The 20418-nt window shown below is 47.1% G+C and overlaps 1 protein-coding gene across 7 annotated transcripts; it reads left to right on the top strand.

Moving 5' to 3' along the window:
• The first annotated feature begins 110 nt into the window (after positions 1–110).
• Positions 111–19533, top strand: GOLGA2 (golgin A2). 7 transcript variants are annotated; one of them, XM_053962132.1, is made up of 28 exons: positions 111–647; positions 1811–1933; positions 2274–2354; positions 5647–5781; positions 6393–6436; positions 6562–6625; positions 7099–7158; positions 7635–7715; positions 9401–9439; positions 9954–10016; positions 10253–10346; positions 11004–11110; positions 11650–11708; positions 11934–12075; positions 13078–13167; positions 13334–13441; positions 13539–13626; positions 14141–14484; positions 15306–15419; positions 15698–15922; positions 16153–16252; positions 16332–16411; positions 16976–17129; positions 17270–17337; positions 17614–17716; positions 17957–18063; positions 18223–18391; positions 18497–19533. In XM_053962132.1, the coding sequence occupies exons 1-28, from the start codon at positions 600–602 to the stop codon at positions 18742–18744; spliced, it is 3138 nt and encodes a 1045-aa protein (XP_053818107.1). In that variant the 5' UTR covers positions 111–599; the 3' UTR covers positions 18745–19533. The 7 variants fall into 7 exon arrangements, with proteins under 7 accessions (XP_053818107.1, XP_053818106.1, XP_053818109.1 ...); XM_053962131.1 differs by having other exon boundaries at positions 14138–14484; XM_053962134.1 differs by lacking the exon at positions 2274–2354 and having other exon boundaries at positions 14138–14484.
• The last annotated feature ends 885 nt before the right edge of the window (positions 19534–20418 follow it).

Here is a 20418-nt window from a genome sequence, read left to right as displayed (position 1 = left end):
CTTAAGCCCCCCTGCAGTGTTGTTTTCGCAAGGTGAGCAGTGCCCACGCCCCCGCTTGTCCCTGTGTCTCACCGGGCCACCGCAGTTCCCTCCGGGCCCGGCCCCCCGAGTCCCGCACAGAGGCTCGGACAGCGCTGGAGGCCCCGTCCCGCCGCGCTCGGGCCCGCCTGGCGCAGGGAGCCGTGTCCTGTGAGCGCCGTGTCTCAGAGCCGGAGCTGCCCGAGCCTCAGGTGCTGCCGCGCTTGGAAGGTCAAAGGATTTGGGATCACACACAGCGACCCTGCCGCCTGCGCTGCGCGCGGGATCAGCGCTCGGACACCACGGGGCGGAACGCGAGGCGGGCGTGCGGGACAGCGAGGGGAGCCGGGCTGGCCCCTCCCGGCATTTGCTCTGGGCTGTCGGGTCACTACAGCAGCGGGACAGAGCCCGGTGTCACACGGGGACCGCGGTGTTCCGGGGCGGGAGAGTCCCGGCGGGGCCGGGCTGTCCCGCTGTGTCACCCCGGGGTGTCCCGGGGCGGAGCGGGGCCGGCCGGGGGCGGAGCCGCCGCCGCCCCCGCCGCTCCTGGCGGGCTGACGTGGCCCGGGCGCGGGGCGGACATGGCGGACGGCAGCAGGCAGAGCCGGTTGGCCGCGGCCAAGAAGAAGGTGAGGGGCCGGGGGTCCGGACGGGACGGGACGGGACGCGACATGACGGAGCTGGGGGCGGCTGCGTACGGCGAGCCCCGCGCGGGCCGGACCCCGGGCCGGGCCGAGCGCGGCCTCTCCCGAGGGGCGCGGGCCGGGCCGCCGCCGCCGCTCCCGAGCTCCGGGCCCGGCCGCGGTGGGGCCCGGGAGCCTGCGGGTGTCCGGGGCTGCGGCCCGGCCTTCTCGGCGGGCGGCCGGGGCGAGGCCGGGCCTGGGTGGCTGCGGTGCTGTGAGGGTTCCCCGGGCTGGTGTGCGGGTGTCGTGTACCCCCCGCCTTCCTTCCTCCCCCTCCCCGCCTTCCTTTTCTTCCCCTGTTTTTTTTCCCCGTATTTTTTCCCTCGGGGCGGCCCGGCCGCCTGCGTCCCGGCAGGATGCGCTTCTGTGTCAAAGTCACAGGAACGGGAAAGTGTCCTGGAGCAGTTCAGGCTTCCATTTTGAAATCCTACCAATAATGGGATCCTCCTTCGTCCTTCTCCTTCCCCCGCTGCCCCGCCGTGCCCTGCCCGGGGTGTGCGGGCCGGGGGTGCCGTTGTTTGCATAAACAACTGCCGGGTCTGGGGCTCGGGCGTGCAGGAATTGCACAGAAATGCCGGCAGACCCGGCGGGATTCGAGTTACATCTTATCAGACCGGCACTTCCTGGGCGAAGTGGATGCGATTAAAAATCATTTGTAGGTTGTTTCTCCCCTTAGTTTGCAGTTGTTGCAGTGTCTGCTGTGGGGATTGCAAGTGTCCTTCATAAAATCTTTTGTGGAGTGGAAGATTTTACTATCAGGCAGTGCTTTCTCACTTTGCATGTGGGATTAATTGCACTTTATTAATTCTGCCTTATTGCTCTTACAACCCTGAAAATCCCCCAAACCAGGAACAGCATTGGCTGTAAACAAAAGTTGAATGTTTACAACTCCTGTTATAAACCCATCACTTTAGTCTTAACTTTAGCATTCTCTGCACTTATTTTGATTCCTGTTTTTCTCCCATATTGATAAATTCATGGAAGATCATTCCTCTTGTCCTTACACTTGATCTGTATTTTTACCAGTGAAGTTAGGTTTTGAGGGTTTTTTTGGGGTTATAGAAGGCATATTTTGTTTGGACTTCAGATTTGTCTTCTTCTGTTCACAGCTGAAGGAATATCAGCAGAAGAACAGCCCTGGAGCAACTGCAGGAACTAAGAAAAAACGCAAAACTAAGGAAGGCAGCAGACCTGCGACTCCCACCACTGATGACCAGCAGCCTCCAGAGAATGTGAGTGTCTTTCTCTGAAATCATTTACCGCCTCCCTCTTCTTTGCTTTTCTGGACAATCTGACCGGAGCTGGAAGTGGTTGTGCTGGGGTAAGAGCTGAGTGGTGTAGGTGCTGTATGAAGTGTGCTACAGCAGTTGGCAGCTGCCTGTTGGAAGGTGCAGCTGGTGTTGGAGGCTGTCCGAAGGTGCCCGGGGTGTGCCCAGAGCTGCTGGGCTGAGGCGTGTGGTCCTCACGCTCACGAGCTGGACGAGGCTGGTTCCTTGGCTGCCTTGGATTGACGTTTTCTCTCTGTCCTTCTCTGAGCCGTTTCTCTTTCCCCTTTTCTTTCGCCTCCTGTAGATTCAGAACATTCTGAAGGTGCTGGTGTCAGACCTTAACCGCTCCAATGGGGTAGCCATACCCTCATTGGACAAGAGGAAGGTGAGGCAGTGCTTGTGTCCCTTGCAGAGACTCGCTCTCTCTCCTGCATGCTTCGGGTTCTGTTCACACTCATCTCCATCTCTGGGATGGAGCCTTGTCCTCACATATCCATTGTCAGTTGCTTCAGTTTTGTTGCTGTTTTTATTAACATGGAGCTCTTTGTTACCATTGCTTGTTAAGTGCTTGTTTCCTTCTGGTTTGTGTCAAAGTTATCATGTCAAAAAGTGAGCTTGTCAAAAAGTCTTTCATGAGACAGCTGAGCTTGGAGGAAAACAGGAATTTGGGGTGAGGCAATAAACTCATTTATAACAGCTGAGGAAAACTGCACTAGGAAGAGGTAGTGATTCCTTATTCTGTATTTCTCCTGCTCTTACTGTCATTGCTTTGTTTCCTGGAGCTTGGTTTCTGAAGGGCATGTTTCTGCTCATCTCCAGGCAAACAGCTGCACTGGCTGGTTATTCCAGCCACCCATTTTATGACAGGCGATGAAGCTGGCACAGGTGATGTACAGTCTGGCAAGTACCAGGGGTGTAAATATGCTTAGGCAGGAAGTCAGATACTTCAAAGCCAGGCATGTGCAGGCTTTAGCGTCTTCACATTCCCAAGATCCTGAAGAGGCAAGGGCAGGAAATATGCCAAGAAGTAAGAGAAAGGTGTTCAGGAGCATACATGAACAGCCTTTTAAAACCACTTATTTTCAGACAGTTAGTTTATTTAAAATAAGGCCCAAACTGTGATAGGAACTCAAGAGAAGTCAATTTTTGTAGCCGAGAATGTTCTTCCAGTTTTGTTGTACCAAAGCTCTGCTTTTCATTTTCATTTGCATTGTTTTGGTAGCTCATTTCCCTGCCATTGTTTCAATGTAGTTGTCATAAAGTAATTCATTGTTCTATTTAATGCATATCCATGGGTCTCCAGCAATAAATATAACTATAGTAATCACACGGGGTACCTGACAGATGAAGTGAAACCTACAAGGTGGAACGGAATTCCCTCTGAATTGCCTTTGTATCCTTTTTTGCTTTTTTTTTCTTTTGTGTGATGTCTGATACACAGCTGGACTGTGTTGTGTAGGTTCTGTACCAGCAGAATTGGAGTGATGTGAAGACACACTGCCAGCTTTGGGGTGCTGGGTGTGCCTCAGAAAACTCGTGTTGTGACTGAAGTGTCACTGTTGTCCTGGGGACTGTTTTCAGTTAATACTTTTCAGCTCAGAGTAAGTTAAATATTGGAAAAAGAGACTTGTTTCCCATTGGAGGGTGAGATGAAGATAGGTGGTCCAGTGCTGTTGCTGAGGTGACACTTAGCCTTGCAGTAAAGGCCTAACTGTGTCTACAGCTCTAGTAAAGTTCTGCAAAGGGAGAATTTATTGCTCTATTCATTCTTGTTTCCCTTTTTTTTTTTCATTTTTTCTTCAGAGATACAGTTTGATCTGATTGGCTATTACGGAATTTTTAGATTGCTGTGCCTGGAGTTTTCAGAATTATTTCAAAACTAATCTTTAACTACAATATGTAATGAAAGAACAATTTCTCATTCCAGTTGCTGTCTTGTAAAAATCCCAAGTCAGGAAAATGCTGTTTAGAAACGATGCTAACAGGGCAGAAAAGCTGATAATTGGCAGCTGAGCTGCTGCTGCCATTGGTGTCTCATGTGAGGCAGAGCCCTCCCTTCTCTGTCACTTCAGTTTTCTTGGCTCTGAAACAGAGGAAAACCAGCAAAGTCAAAGCCTTTGTGTGAAAGCAAATGGATCCTACTACATGCTAAGCTGAGCAGAATTACTTTTTTATTCTACATTATTGGAATGTCACAAAGCATAATTTCCATATAAGTGTTTGCTTCTAATGCTTTCTGTTTCCAACAAATGCAATTATTCAAATAGTTTTGGGGTTTTTGACAGTTTATTACAAAACTGCTCCTTGTGAGGAAAGAAGGAAGGAGTTTTGTGGTTAAGGAACATTACTGGTTTCTGCATCTTGGTAGTATTAGGCAGAAAGAATGTTCTGATCAAAAGAAATTATCATTTTGAGATGCACTGGGGAATTAATTCTTCCTGTCCCTCTGATGTTTATGTTGATGAGTGTGTGATTGATAAAGGTGAAGTAACCTTTAGCTGGAAGAAGTGAGGGAGTTCCTGACCTTCCTAATAAGCACCTAACATATATTGCTCCTTCAGAGCATCACTACCTGTCCTGCTAAAAAGCAATTCAGAATATTCTTGTTTTCCCTTTGTAGTCTTCCAACTTACTACCTTCATTAAATCTGTCTCCACTGTTGCTGTTTTAACCTTGCTGCTGGATTAGTGAGTGAAGTGCTGAGCAGGTAAACAGGGAATGCCAAAAGCGAGGGAGATTTCTTGGTTACTGTGAAGTGCCAAGAAGGAAGTGACTGAAGTAAAAGGGAACTCTTCCAGGTGGAATTGTAGAGAGCTGCGATTCTCTCATTTGTTTTGTTGTGTTTTTAAGTGATGACTTATTAGAGCTGGATGATGAAATCAATCAAATTACTGTAAAACACAAAAGCACTGCTGGACCTTTATGGCTCTAGTGCTGTGCAAGCAGATGAAACGGGTCAGTGCAGTGTGGCTTTGTAGAGGGGGCTGCAGATGCCATCCACCCTCCCACAGAGGCTGGATGAGAACTTGCTGTCTAGAAATAGTTTTTTGGCGCTTCTCTTTTCTATTTAGATTCTTCTAGTCATGGGATCCATGGCTGCAGCAGGGCCAAAGGCACCTGCTCCCAGCCACCCTCCCTCTGGCCTGTTTATAAATGTCCTGTTTCTAAACTGGTGGGTCATGGCATGTCACAAATTTCACCGAGTTTTAGACAGAGCACTTGGTCTGACTAACCCATTTCTCAAGTAGTCACTCCCCTGTTCTTTTCCATCTTCATTTGCATACAGTGATCTGTGTTTTCCCCAGGAACACCTCGAAGGTGGTGCTTTTCAAAGCACAGTGACATTTGGCTTTGCCCTTACTTGATTTTTGGTGAACCTTTTGCAGTGAATCTCGTGTGTGAACTTAGAGTTTGGGTGACATGATTGCTCTGTGTTAAAAAAGGGAGTTGGATTGTGGGACACTGGTTCTTTATAGAAGGACACACTCTGGGACAGTGTTTGTGGTTGATGCAGCCACCTCTTTGCCCTGGGGAGAACACAGGTTCCCTTCCACATGTTTCTTAATGACTGTTCACATCTGTCTGGTTTTCACAGGCAGGCCACAAGGTGATGTGTTGGTGTGTACGTTTGTTCATTTTGCATGAAGGCTGTAATCCTGTGCTGTGTTTTGTGACAGGCATACTTTGACAGTGATGTTGCCACTCGTAGTGCTGAACAGCTTGCTCCCGATGTCCCTGTGCTATCTAACAGCAACAGCCTCCCTAGTTGTGGTTCTGTTCTGCCTGCTCCTGAGAGCATGCAGCTGACACAGGTTTGTGAATTATCATCAATACTGCCATTGAACCATTGAGTAGTGGTTAGTGATGCCACATTAGTGTGAAGAAAGATGACCTTCATAAATATGACATGACTAGTTCAGGTTTTCTCCTGTTAAAAATAGTACATTCTCCACTCTCCATGCAGTTATCATCTGTCTGTGAGAGCAGAGGGAGTACTAGCAGGCCCGTGGCCCTGCAGCTTCCAAAGTTGTTTTCCTTCCCCTTCTCTCCTATTTCATTAGCTGAAATTACCCTTAATAAGACAGGTCTCCAGTCCAATCAGTCTGTATTTCTTTTTGCTAATTACAGATTCAGTTGTAGTTTTTTTCCAGCAAAGTGTTGATTATCCTGATAAATAGGAACGGCAGACATAAAGCCTGATACACTTGAATTTCTCTATTCCAGGAAACCCAGACTCATACTGCTCAGAAATGATGTGTAAGCCAGGGCTGAGTTGGTGGTTTTAAGTTCATCTTCCTTTGGGAAGCAGTAATTACAGGAGCTGTGAAACTTGAGCCCAGGTGTAATCAGGTCTTAGTGACACATTCATAAGTGTGACTCCCATCTTTTACAGGCTTGTAAGTTTTTATGTTTTAATCCACAGATGAATGAAGCTGAGGATCATAAAAATGCTTTGGATGAGAACAGGTGAGTGCCTGTGTTGGCTTTGCAACAGGATCCCAACAAATTAAGGTTTTATTCCTGCCCCAATGCTGTGCTGATTTGGGCAGCTCTCTGGGAGAGGTCATTCATTGCCAGATCTTTGTTCCCAGGTCTTTCTCGTCAACAGAGGGTCTCCGTCAGTTGTCTGAACAACTCAATGGCCTGGTTTCCCAGGTACTCCTTTTCATCCATTTGTCCCATTAATTCTTTTGGTGTTTGATGTGGAACTTTAGGCAGACAGCTCAAGGAAACAGTCTTCAATCTCAGAGACGTCTGAGCCATCCTACTAACCAATGTGATACTTAAACATTGAGGAGCAAAAAATCCTGGTTTAGGAATTTAAGGTTTCGGCTTAAATTTCTTCAGTAGGAAGAAAAACAGAGTGGGATGCATGAATTGTAGTATTCATGGAAAGATATACTCTTGATTTACTGGAAAAGAATATGAAGTCAGTCTGAATAATTCACATCAGCTTGTCACAGGGGCAGCCAGCGTCTATCCTGAGCCAGAAAAGTGTTTTCTGTGCCTGTGTGTGGTTGTTTGAAGTGACAGGTGCTATAAGGAGTGTTACACTTATAATGGGATGGATCTTGCCTAATAGTGATTTGCTTTGAGGACTAAAACTGACTTACTTGATTTACTTCTAGTCTACATCGTATGTGAATGGAGAAAGTGCTGTTTCTTCCACAAATATTAAGGAAATGGAAGTAAGTTGTTCTCAGTCTATCATGTTTGTTATTTTTCTTATTTGCTGCCGTTGATCACTTGTTTGGATTCTGTGCTTACAGCAGTGTTAGTGAGGCCTAACTGAATGCACCGGTCACATACATCACTGTGTAGTGTCACCTGGGGCTGTAAGTGGGTAGTTGTGATCACAACAGTCAGAGGCAGTTATTAGAGATGTTCCCAGTTTGGGGACTGGGGATAATCTGGCTTCCATGCAACTGCAGTTCTTATTTCTGATTCACTTTTATGTCAAAATGAGGCCTCAGCAGAAACGGATAAAATAGGTTGACATCCCAGCTGCTTTTGTTCAAACCACAGATTTTGTTTTGTTTGGATAATCTGATTATATCAAACTGTGATAATGATTTATTTTTCTGTCCTTTTTAATTATTGCTTTTTTCCTTCCCTCCTCCTCTTCTGCTCCTTCCTTTTTCTCCTATATGCATGTGCCCGTCAGACACGTTACCAGGAGCTGGCAGTAGCCCTGGATTCCAGCAATCTAACTAACAAACAGCTCGTTACAAAGATAGAGGAATTGGTAAGAAACAATCCAGCCAACCAGTTTGACATTGTCTTTGCTGCTCCTCCACGCTCTCTGGGTGTCTGCAAGGGTACGGGTTCCCTCACAGTGCCACAAGGAAGGCTGCTCACACAGCACTTTGAATGGAACAAAGTGGGCCGGCTGGAAAACCTGTGAGAGGATCAAAGCCTAAGGCCTCTTGTGCGTGTGGTGGCTCATCTGAGGAAGCAGAAACAGAGTTTTGTTGTTTCCATTTAAGTGTGCTCTGTTGATGTCCTCACACTGTCCCTGGATGATAAGCATCCTCATAAAACAGCTATTTCTGGTCCTGGTCTGAATCCTTGAAATACAGAATTCTGGTGCTGGCAGCAGTGTGAAAACCTGTTTCTGCAGGTGGTGATGCTGTTCTAAATATATCAGCAGAGTGGGAGCAATAGGTCCAAGAGAGCCTGGGGCTGTTTTCTGATGATATCCTCAGCTTCTCTTGGCACAATGAATGAACTGCTTTGTCCTGTGGCCTGCATGGATTCCTGCTGCTGCTTTTCAGCCTTCAGCCTTAACACTGCAAAAAATGCAACTAAGTGGATCTGTTCCAGACTGAAAAGAGCCTTTCTTGTGTGAAATACTTTCCCCCATTTTGTTCCTCTCTAAAACTACGCTTTTCCCAAAGTTCAGCATTTCCCAGTGTACCCCATGACCCCTCTTTTTGTTTAATTTTTGGTTTTGGGTTATTTTTGTTCTGTTCTTTTTCTTTTTGTGTTTTAGTGCACTGCCCACCCAGGATTCTCATTGTTTGCCAGCTTTTCTGTTTGTCTGGAACTCTGTAGGGCCTTTGCTGCATTTGTGCTCTTGCCTTTGCTTTTCCTGGTTGTGTGCTGGCATTGCTAAAATCAAAACCTCATCACCTTTCCATCTGCAGTCATGTTTCAAAATGCACTGAGGTAGTAGTGGTAATAAAGAAACACCTTGGCAATATTCATCATTTGGGAAAGAGGAAAAAATACTAATTATGTAGTTACTTAAGCATCTGTGAGAAAACTGCCAGGGGGACAAGAGCAACAAAGGGCAAGCAGGGTTTGTCCCCTTCACACCTGTAGATGCACTTTGTGCAGTCACAGATCTCCAGTGTTTCACCCATAAGACTGAAATTGGCTGGGACAGAATTATCCCTTTCCTTGCATCTGGCTTCAGCTCCGTCTCATACCACCTTGGTGGGAGCCTGCCAATGTACGTGCAGCTCTGCATGACTTGGCCAGTTGTTAACTGGGATAGAGGTCTAAGGAACCACTTAAAGGAAAGGACTTTTGCTTTGGGATTTAGGTATTTGTCTTTTATTAAAAGCATTTTTGCTGATTTTCCTAACACACCAGTTTCACTTTGGTTAATTGCATAGATGTGGGATATTGCAAGTTTAAACTGAAGTTGCTGGATGCTCAGATAGGAACACAGAGGGGTTTCAGCAGAAGTATTGGAGGAGAACTGTGATAATGTACTGGACAACGAAAAACATATCACATGTATTAGTGAAGGGAGCCCCAAACTTCTTACTTTTAATAGCTAAGATGAACTTCCTAGTCTTCTACAGAAATGGAAATTCTCCTTGCATTAACTAGGCATATATCCTACTTCATCAAAGTGAAAATGTATTTCAGCAATACGAGAATATTTTCTCTTAATATTGGTGCATCAATTTTCTTCCATAGAAACAGCAGAACCAAGAAGCAGTGAATCAGCTGGAGAAGGTAAAGTGAAGTGTGTCCTATTTTTGGATAGATACAGAAATAGGTATCTATTTCTCTGAGGAGTAGAAAACACAATGGATTGTGGCACAATAGTGCATGATCTTGTATTGTGTTAGATTCAGTTTTATTTGTAGCATAAAGTTTAATATTTTTGACTTCATGAGTTGGGCCTGACAGGCAGCCTTCTTATTTTGACCAAAGCTAATATTTAAATGCTCAAGTTGGACGAGTGCAGTGGGGGCAGGAGGTTACAGTTTAGGTCCTTGCCAGGAGCTTCCATTCCAACACTGCCACGTGTGTGCTGCAATGATTGCACTGTGCTGTTGCTGCTGGTCTGGGATGGAAAAATGATTAAGTAATTCAAATAACGGAAGATTAAGCATGTTTTGAAAAATACTGGCATCACTTAGATGCCAGAAATAGTACCAATTAATTCCTATTTTTTTAGTTTGACGTAAAACAAGGGTTAACCATCTGCACATTTGTGCTGACCAAGCATTATTTGTTTCTACAGGAAAAGAAGGAGTTTGAACAGAAATTTTCTAAAGAGCAAGCAGCACTGAGGGAACAGTTACAGGTAAGGCAGAGCCTCCCTTACAGTAATATCACCTGACTTCTGCTGTTTTGTGGATTATTGAGCACTCATAGTCCTTATCCTGGAAGGCAGAAGTCCATTCCTTTAGCAAAACTGAGTGTCAGCCAGACTGTACTTAACTGCAAGAGCTCTTTACTGAATTGTCCTTTTGTGACAACAGTGATGTTGCAGTGGCAAGCAAAGAAGTTTTGTGCTGAGCTGATTTTCCTTTCCTGAAGGTTCATATCCAGACTATTGGAATTCTCGTTTCTGAGAAGTCTGAGTTGCAGACAGCCCTTGGCCATACTCAGCAAGCTGCACGGCAGAAATCAGGTACGTGACTGTCTCTGCAGCTCAGGCTGGTGGTTGAACTGTGGATGTCAAGTCACAAGCATGACAGTTGCTGGCAGCCAGCTCACAGCACTCCCTGACCCCTCCGTGAGCAGCCTTTGGCACTGGCCCTGCTGCTGTCATTGTAGCTGCCCCCAAATGGGAGCATGTTGGTCTCATGGCAGTCGAGGTTCTTTTGTGCATCACTAAAGCCTTGTCAGCTCTGTTGGGCCTGGTGACTACCCCAGACCATTCCTTTCTAATTCTTTTAAAACTTGGTTTCCCTTTTCTGCCCTGCCTCCCACACAGCTGTCATGTTAATCTAGGTCTTAGCTGAGCTTTTTATTCTGAACTACATTTGAGCAATTTATTCTAATAGAAAAAAAAAAAAAAAACCAAACCCAAACAACATACTGTCTATTGTTCTGCAAAGGAAGTTTCATCATCTCCCTCTAAAAGAGAGGCAGGTAGTTAGAGAGAGCTGTGCTCCCAGGGCTGTTAGTGAATCACCTGTAGAGCCAGGAGTGGAGCCAGCTTTGCTTATTTACAAAGTTCTGTGCTGCCTGAAGAGCTTGTTGACAAAGTAGAAAGTGCTGTTCATCCAGTTCCAAAACACTTTTTGTGGTCTAGCCTCAACTGACTGTGCTCTGACTTGTCCAGGAGAAGCTGAAAGCCTTGCTGCCCGTTTACATTCGTCTCGCCAGCGAGTCTCGGAGCTGGAGCGCACTTTGTCCTCCATCTCCATGCAGCAAAAGCAGTCAGAGAAGGTAAGAGTCACCTCTGTTTATGCTTAACCAGCAGCTCTGCCTTTGGCTGTTTGCTTATTACTACACTGCTGCAAAGTCTGCAGTCCCTGCTTGGAGAGGAGGCAGAAATTAACCTTGTTAATTGTTAATTAACCTTTTAAAGCCCTGTATTCCCCGTGATCAAGGCAAACTTCATTCAAGTTTCTGTGACTAATCATATGGTCCAGTTGGTGTCCTCAGATCTGGCACCTCACTTCATTAGTGGCAGCTCCACACAAGAGAGACATCTTGTCCCAGAAATCTCCATCAAGCACACACACTTTAGTATTGTCTTTAATCCAGAAGTTTGCAGAAATACTGCAGCTTCACATTTGAAAAGACTGAGCAGACTTATTCCTGGAAAATTCAGGACGGTCTAAGCAAACCTGTCCTGAAGTTTTTGCCAAAGTTATGACCTTTTCTGTTTTAGCTGATGTGTCAAAGGTGAATTGAAGTATTTTTAATACCTTATTTGTTTGGCTGAAGTCTATAGATGAATCAATAATTTCCTTTTTCTCCAGCATAATAAAGAGTTAGTGAAGGAGCGAGACAACCTGAAACTGGAACTGTACAAACGAAGGTAAGTCCCTTCTGCTCATTTCTGCAGAAATGCCCCAAAACAAGAAATGACAAAGACCACAGGTGGTGACCTGGGAGGCTGGATATTCAATTAAAAAAAAAAAAAAAAAAGTAGTCACTAGATGTGATGTTTCTGTGATTACAGCTGCCAGGAAGCATTGCTTTGTAGATCTTTGACCTGGACATCAGCAGGCCCAGAGCCACTTTAATTTTTTGTTTGTTTTAGCAAAAGTAGTGAGGAAATAAAACAGCAGAATTCAGAGCTGTCAGAGAAAGTTCACTCCCTGGTGTCCCAGAACTCAGCTATGAAGTTGGATGTGGAAGATTTGCAGAAGAAATTGGAAATGGCTGAACTGATGATTCAACAGGTGAGGGCAGAGGACACTGATGACACTGCCACACTTCCTTCTGAGAGAGGGGGCAAGACTTAACTCCTGGCTTTAAAGGAAGGCATGAAATCTCATCAGGACATCCTCCTAGGACAAAGCTTTCAGTAAGGCCTCAGGGGAACAGAAAAGTTTGTATTCTTTAAGGTGTTGGAGCTGTAAATTGATTGAAAAGTACACATTGATTGATAAGCAATGTGATATTAGTCTGCTAAAACTGTTGTACAGTGAGAGAGGGTGAAATGTGGAAATACCGTGACTTTTGGTTGTATCTGTTCAGGATTTCGGTTTTTTAGTTCTGTGGTCTCACTGAGTAACCAGCTGAGTAGGGGTGGTGTTTGTACCCACCAGTGGAAGGTGGTGAATTGGACAGTGGCAGCTTGAAGTCAGCTGGGGAAAGAATGCCTGGAGACAGCTGTTAGTAGGTCAGAGAGCAAGCTTGGTGTAACCCTGAGCCTGGGAGGGAAGAAAATGATTTTTTTTTATTCCTAGACTGTGTCTTAAGTTACCCTTGAAATTAAGCCAACTGCTGCTCTTCTGGGAAAAGTACTGTGCCTCAGCTGAATCAGCCTTGCTGTTCAGTCCACTGACATGCTCCAGACACTGGCTTTAAATTCCTGACATGTCTGACATCTTTTAAGGTCACAGCCTTTTATACTATCTGATATGGCTGTATAATGCAGACTCTGGAAATGCACACAATTTCTGAGCCAAAGTTTGATTGAATCCTATTTTCTTAATTAGAAAAATAGGTAATGTAAAATTGGTAGGGAGGAGCTGCCCAGTTCAGCCTGTTTTATAAGACTAAAATCTCAGCTTTTTGTTTTTAATCCCCCTGATTTTTTCACACTGAACTTCACTATGAGTTGGAGCACTTTAAACAACTGTAGAAGGTTACAACATGGATCATGTGGCAGGTTACTCTCAGGGGGAAAGGCTGTGCAGGAATTAACATATTGCCTTAACTTCCTGATTTTTTAACAGTTCTCAAGCCAGGGAGGAAGTCTGGATGCAAACCAGCAGCTGCAGATGGCTCTGGAGGAGAAGGCAAGCCTGGAAACCCAGGTAGCTCAGGTAAGAGGTTGTATGAAATATGATCCAAATCTTGATGCCTGTAAGGAATCTTGTGGGGCAGAAAAATGTAGTCTGAGCTTTGCACTAACACTGGTTTCTTCAAGTTTTATCCCTTAAAGCAAATTTATTTAGTCAATATGATGTTGCTCGATTTTGTTTTGAACAGCTCTCAGAGTCACTCCACCAGCTGCAGGCAGAAAGAGATCAGTATGTGGAGAAACTGAGGGAGGAGGGGAGCGTTTGGCAGCAGCGGGTGCAGCAGCTCTCTGAGCAGGTAACCCCAGGGGCAGCATCCCAGCTCTGGACAAACACAGGCAGCAGGAAATGCCCCAATGAACATTGTTGTAATTTTCATTTGTGTGGCCTTGCAGGTCCACACAATGGCAGAGGAGAAGGAGAAACACATGGCCAAAATTCAGGAGCTGGAAGACAATGTTACAGAGCTATTGAGCACATCAGGTAGGGCTTCCAAAGTGAGGCTTCCCACTGCAGAGTGGAGCTGGATAACTGTCCTACTGTGCAGATGCTTCTGCAGGAAGCAGGAGGTGTATGTAGGTCTGATGCTGGGAAGGCAGATGGAGACAGGTGACCCTAAGAACCCTTTTCTTCTGGGAAAAAGGAGAAAAAGTGAACTCCTGCAATGAATGGACCAGCAGACTGGTTATGTCTGTAGTATTGGCCTGACTGTGCTGTCAGCCTCTCTGGCCTAAGAGTTTGGGAAGGCAGGATGCTCCTGTTAGGGCTGTGAGGGAGTCAGCAGCAGACAGCAGGATGCTATGCTTGGGTTTAGGGTAGGTTTGCTCTTTGTTCCTCTTAGTGCTGCGCACTGAGGATTGGATGCTGCAGCTGCTGATCCCTTCTGGGTCACAAGAGCCCTATGGGTTGGGGTGTGCTTTGTGTATACAGCAGAGATGTGTCTCACCCAGCCATTTTCCCTGTGACTGAGCCCCTTCTGATTGCATTTCCTCAGCAGTGAAGCCCATGGATATTGAGCCTGCCTCACCACCGGGGCCCACGGCAGCTGAGCTCAGTCTGCAGGAGGAGATCCAGCGGCTGCAGCAGGAGAAGGAGGAGCTGCAGGGGCAGTACCAGGCCCAGGTCCGGGACAACGAGCAGCTGAGCCACCTCAACCGGGAGCAGGAGGAGCGGCTGCTGGAGCTGGAGAAGACCGTGCAGCGCTACAGCGAGGAGGCTGTGGACAGGCAGCAGATCCTGGAGGACATGCAGAGTGACAAGGCCACAATCAGCAGGGCACTGAGCCAGAACCGGGATCTGAAGGAGCAGCTGGCTGAGCTGCAGAATGGGTTTGTCAAACTGGTAGGTCTCTTCTGTGCATCCTTTCTCACTGCTTCCCTCACTGGTGCAATCCTTCTGTAGCGCAGATGTGAAAAACTGGCAGCAGCATTATCCCTCTCTTATCCTCCGAGACAGTGGCTGCTCCATCCTTTGATATGTAGTACCATTCCAGGAGGTTCCCTCCAGTTCCTTACTCTCTCAGGTGCTCTAGCAGATGAACCAGTATCTTTGTCCAGAACTGTTTCCTTTTCCTTCTCATCCCCTGGCAGTCAGACTGTTTCTGTCCCTGGGTATTCCTCCTGCCCTTTTACCTGAAGATAGCCATTTCCTGTTCCCTTGTATTTGCCCATGAGGAAGTTCTCAACAGTATCCTTTTCTGCTGGTGTCATTCTTATCCATCCTAGAGCTGAATCCTTACTCTTGCTTTGCTTCTTTCAATGTAACACTTCCCCTCTGGGGCCCTAGCAGACTGACACATGGTCTGGCTGTTGGGTTTTTTTCTTTAGTCCTTTTTGTACTCCTTGTTTTTGCATGTCTGTGGCTCTCTTTGGGATATTCATACCACCCATCTGCTTTGGAGCTGACAAGCTGCATGATGTGCCAGGTCTCTTCTTGGCACTGTCCCAGCACTGATTCCCCTGTCTCTTTCCTTGTTCTTCTCCTATCTTTTGAACCTTTCTTTAAGCTATTTACTGCCCTAAAGAGTGAATTTATGGCCCTCAGTTACAGTCCAGAAGAACACAAGGGATGGCACCCTGTTGTACTGGAAACTAGCGTGGTTTATTGAGAGCCTTTCATGGTGGCTGGGGCACTTTCCTTACACAGTCGTGTTTGTCTTGCAGACAAATGAAAACATGGAGGTTACAAGTGCCCTACAGTCAGAGCAACATGTAAAGAAAGAGCTGGCCAAGAAGCTTGGGCAGCTGCAGGAGAACCTGGCAGAGCTCAAAGAGACGGTGAGCACCAGCAGTGGGATGGCAGGGCTGGATTGTGCAAATTGCTGGCAACTTCCCAGACACTGATGGAAGGATGGAAATGGGTATTGCAAAGATCCAGCTGGGAGCCTTCCCTTGTCATCTGCTGCCTGATGTGGGGGACCAGCATGTGGGGGCAGATGGTGGCTGTCTGCCTGGTTGGTGGCTTTGGGGCAATGTTGACAGTTTGGATTATGTCACACGGATCAGCTTTTCAGGCAGAAAGGGTTTGATGTGGTGGTTTGACCTTGTTCTCTCAGCTGGAGCTGAAGACACAGGAGGCCCATGGCCTGCAGGAGCAGCGGGACCAGTGCTACAGCCACCTGCAGCAGTACACCCTGGCCTTCCAGCAGCTCGCTGCCGAGAAGGATGAACTGCACAAGCAATTCCTGCTTCAGACACAGCTCATGGATCGCCTGCAGCACGAGGAGGTCCAGGGGAAGGTGACAGTAGAAATGCACCTGAAAGAGCTGCAGCAGACAAAGGTAACAGTAAAAAGGGACAAGTGGAAAGATGGGAGGTAACCAGTGAGAGATTTGGTCGGTCCCTTCCACCCTGGACTGTGATTACACCCTCTGCCCTACAGATGAGTGGTACCTGTCTGGAGCAAAGTACTGCTTGTGTGTGTGTGTATGGTGCTACTGTCTGAAGATGGAGTGAGTATTTGCAGTCTGGCTTGTGCAGGTTTTTGTGATCCTCTGCTTCTCTATTGCAGGAAAGTCTAGAAGCTGTAGCCAAGGAAAACAAAGAGCTGCAGGCCCAGATCAGTCAGCTGGCAGCAGAAATGGATGGCAGGATTTTGCACCAATTGGAGGGTAAGTGGCTGCATCAGGGAGGAGGCAGAGCTGGGTTCTCTGCAGCATTGCCTCCTTGTTCACCTTGCTTCTTTTACAGAAAGCGATGAAGCAATGACTGAAGAAATCCAAAAACCTTCTCTTGTGATCCCAGAGAAGTTTGAAAGCCATGAAGAAATGGTGAGTCTTAATGGTTAGAAAAGCCTTTGATTTTAGTTCTAAATAAGTATATAGAAAAGGAAACCAGTTAAATTGCAGAGAGGTTTATCAGCTGTTATCCTACCAGCTGAGTGCAGTCATGAGGGAAATGCAACATTCCTTGTGCATAGCAGCAAAGCCAAGACTTCTGCAGCATCTTTGCAAAACAGGCTGGGAATCTGGCAGTGGTTTCCTTATGACAACTCAGCTGGCAGAGCAGCTCTTTAATGGGGCTTTGATGATGATGTTCTTTTTAGTTTGGAAGGCAATTTGGAAATGGTGTCAAATATCTATAAGATTTATCTGCAAGTACAGTCATAATACTGCAGTCAAACAGCTCTCAAGGGACCCAGTTTTTAACCTGCACTAATTGGGAATGAGAAGAGGCAGTAGCTGCTGCCTGGCTTAGTTCCAGGGCAGTCACAGAGTTCTTTGGTTTCACACCCATAAATAAAATGGGGTAAACTGTTACTCTGTCCTGAGATGCACCATAGATCCTGCTGAACACAGGGGAAGCACTAATGTCCACTCTAAAATTCTTCTTAGGTCACTTTCGTGACCTCTGCCATGTCCCAAGTGGAGCAGGAGCGAGAAGATCTGAGGAAGCAGCTGGCTGCTCAGAAGCAGCAGTGCAGAACCCTCCTGCAGCAAATCACAGCTCTTAGGCAGGAGCAGCAACATCACGTCATGCTGGATGGAGGTAAAGTCTCAGTACAGTTTGGGGACAGTGTGACCATGAGGTGCTGGGCCAGCTGGCCATGGCTGCTCTGAGACAGACCTTTGGGTCTGTGAGTGCATACTGCCCCAGGAGAAACTGTAAATTGCACACATCCCTTCCAGGCTCCATTATGGATACTGTTCCGGTGGAGGTTCACGAGGCTTTGAAAACTGCCATGGACAAGCTACAGGTAAGCAAAGCATCTCATGTTGGTTCAGCCCTATTACACTGCTCAGCTAGACTAGGATCCAGTGTCAGACAAACAACACAAACAGATTGTAGGGGAATAAGCAGCAGATGTTCCATAAAAAGATGCTCCATCCTAAAAAGCTTGCTCACTGCTTGGTTGTAAAGGAGCAGGATTTGTTCCCCAGGCTCCCACCAGTGTCAGGGGGGTGTTATCTTTAGCACAGGTGTTGTCTGTGTGTGAGCAGCCCAGGTGACTGACCCCATTCCGTGTGTGCAGTTGCGTTTCACAGAGCTGATGCGTGAGAAGGCTGACCTGAAGGAGCGGCTGGAGGAGCTGGAGCACCGCTGCATCCAGCTGTCCGGAGAGACTGACACCATTGGTATGTTTGGGCAGCACCAGCACAGGCTAGGGCTTGCTCAGTGCTTATTGATGTGGGGTCCCCAAACAGCTTTTGGAGCTGGAGCCCTCAAACTACCAAGCCCTCCATGTCTCCTACTGCTGCCTAACTGGGCTAGGTCTCCACTCCAGGGCTGCATTTCCTGAGTTCTCATGCCTTGTACCTCACTATAGGGCTTGTACCCCAATCTTGCACAGTCCTGAGGTTTCTCTTGTGTTCCAGGGGAGTACATTGCACTGTACCAGAGTCAAAGGGCTATCCTCAAACAGCGGCATCAGGAGAAAGAGGAGTATATCAGCAGGCTGGCTCAGGATAAGGAAGAGATGAAGGCAAGGACTCTTTTCTGTGGTACTGCTGCAAGCAGGGTGGGCCTGGGGTGTGCAAACCTTTGTGTGTTCATTTGCTAATTCTGTGACAGGAGTAGGACTGCAAACTGCAGTGCTGTGTTTGTGTGCATGTTTCATGGGCTTTCCTTTACTTTGGTACAGATGAAACTACTGGAACTGCAGGACTTAGTGATGCGCCTGGTCAGGGAAAGAAATGAATGGTACAACAAGTATGTAGCAGCTGCTCAGAACCCAGAGCTGCTGGCAAACCAGACTGAAGGTGTGCTTCCAGCAGAGAGGCGCATTGAGCTGAACGCCACCGACGGAGCAGGTAAGCTGCAGCCAGGACAAACTGTGCAGGGGGAACAGCCCCTGCTCTCAGCCTTGTGTGTGGATGGGAGGAGTTACCTGCCTGCCTTGTCTGTGCTCCTTGCAGGGTTACGAGAGGTGAATCTGTCAGATGAAGCAGAACAAGAGGCTGCTGTTCATCAATCCGGTTTCCCCCCTGCTGACAGTAAAGCTGCTCAGCCAAACCAAGAGGACCCCACAGCAAAGCAAATAATGCAGCTTCTCAGAGAAATCCAGAACCCTCAGGAGAGGCTGGGCTCCCTGCTGGAAAACCCATGCATTCCCTTCTTCTACCGTGCTGATGAGAACGATGAGGTCAAAATCATGGTAGTTTAAGTGGTGCTATATCTTACTGACAGCAACTTTCTGTGGGCCTGAAAGGACTTGATGGACTTGTACGTGCCCATACCTCTGCTCAGTGCCCTTGGTGAGAACAGGTTCCTAAAGACATCAGTAAAGAGAGATTGTACCAGATGGAACTCAAGCATCAGACCTCATCTTCTCTTTCTCTTTTCTCTGTTACTTGGTGTGCTTGGAGTACAGGCAGAGTCTTAACTCATCCTGGGAGGCAGCTGGTGCTGCCACATCACCTAGGCCAGGCCCAGACTTGGGGCAGAGGGAGTCCATGACTTTTGGCAAAACGACTTAATCCCTTGTCCCAGACTCTGCTGCCACAGGAGCTTCACACGGTTCTGATCCAACACTCATGCCTGTCATCAGCCCAGTTCCTTCCAGGGCTCCCAAAGTAACTAACTGTTCTGGTAATGGACTCTTTGGACTCTCAGCAGGTTGGGTTTGTTTTCATACTACGTATCCTAAACTCCCCCTTGCTGCTGCAGCCCTGCCTCTTGCACCTGTATTTCTGAACAGGCCCCCAGCAAGCAGCTCCTGGGCAGCACAGCCCTGTCTGTTCTCATTGCCAGGGGAAGGGACCGATGGGAGCCTTGAGGGGTCTTTTGGTTACTTGACAAAGCTTTATGTGATTCTTGGGAGTGGGGTGGAAATGTAACTGCACTTTGAAGGATGATGTGTTTCACTTGTATGTGTCTGAAGGTTTTATTTATTTTAAGAAATGGGAGAAATTAAGTAAAAGGAAACCACTTAATAAACATGCTTCGTTTTGAATTTCTGGACTTCAGGGGGTTCTAGTTCTCCATCCCTGAACTTTCCTCTTCTCCCATTTTGGTAAGGATTGCAGGAGATGAGTGCAAAACAAGATCCCATGGCCCATGTTTAAAGTCCTGGGACATACAGCAGCAAGTGTGGTAGTACCTGGCCCTGCCTTGAAGCCATAGCCCTGATTCTAAGGAGGAAATAGAACATGGAGGGAGAGAAGAGCACTCCGTGAAAGAGCAGCATAACAAATCTGGGTGTGGAAGTTTATGCCATGTGAATTGCATCTCAATATCCTGCAACTGATTCTGCATTCAGGCAAGAACTGTCTGGTCGTAGGATGGGTGGTATCAACAGTGGAGTTTGAGGGAAACCACAGGGGAGGTTAAAGGGAGCTGATCATTGGAGCTGTGTAATCAAACACAGGAGTTTGGGCTGGTGCCTGAAGCAGCATCAGCTTCCACCCTGTTTACCTGCTGAGATACAGGATGGAAGCACAGGAACACAGATTTGTGTCTGTTCAACAGGAGAGATGGTTCATACAGCACAATCAGTGCTTCCCTGTGAGCCCCCAGGGGAAGCTGGTTTTTGACCTCCTTTCATTTAAATGGCATGAGTGGTGTCAGTCTCACCTCAGCACAAGTGATTGGGCTCCCCAGAGCATGGGGTATGTACATCCTGTATCTGTGTAAATAGTGTATATTCCTTGAAGAGAGACTAAGCCTGTTCAGTGTTTACAGCTGCTCAGGCTATTCATTAATCTGTATCATAACTAAAAGGGGAAGAGCTGTGATTTAAGACAGAATATTACTGTAAAAGGAATAAATAGTTACTGGGTGTTTACTCTAGAACTGTGAAGGAGACAAGACCAGTGAAGAAGGTCTGTGGTCTGTTGCA

This window comes from Vidua chalybeata, chromosome 21 (genome assembly GCF_026979565.1).
Source record: "Vidua chalybeata isolate OUT-0048 chromosome 21, bVidCha1 merged haplotype, whole genome shotgun sequence".
NCBI lineage: Eukaryota > Metazoa > Chordata > Aves > Passeriformes > Viduidae > Vidua > Vidua chalybeata.
Note: the sequence above shows the minus strand (reverse complement) of the source record. Positions and strands in the feature narration are given on the sequence as shown.

Bases quoted from the DNA above. Each gene is read 5' to 3' on its own strand.
- GOLGA2 (XM_053962131.1), top strand. From the start codon at position 600: ATGGCGGACGGCAGCAGGCAGAGCCGGTTGGCCGCGGCCAAGAAGAAG. The intron at 7,159-7,634 runs GTAAGTTGTTCT...TGTGCCCGTCAG, and splicing joins CAAATATTAAGGAAATGGAA to ACACGTTACCAGGAGCTGGC. The intron at 18,392-18,496 runs GTAAGCTGCAGC...TGCTCCTTGCAG, and splicing joins GAACGCCACCGACGGAGCAG to GGTTACGAGAGGTGAATCTG.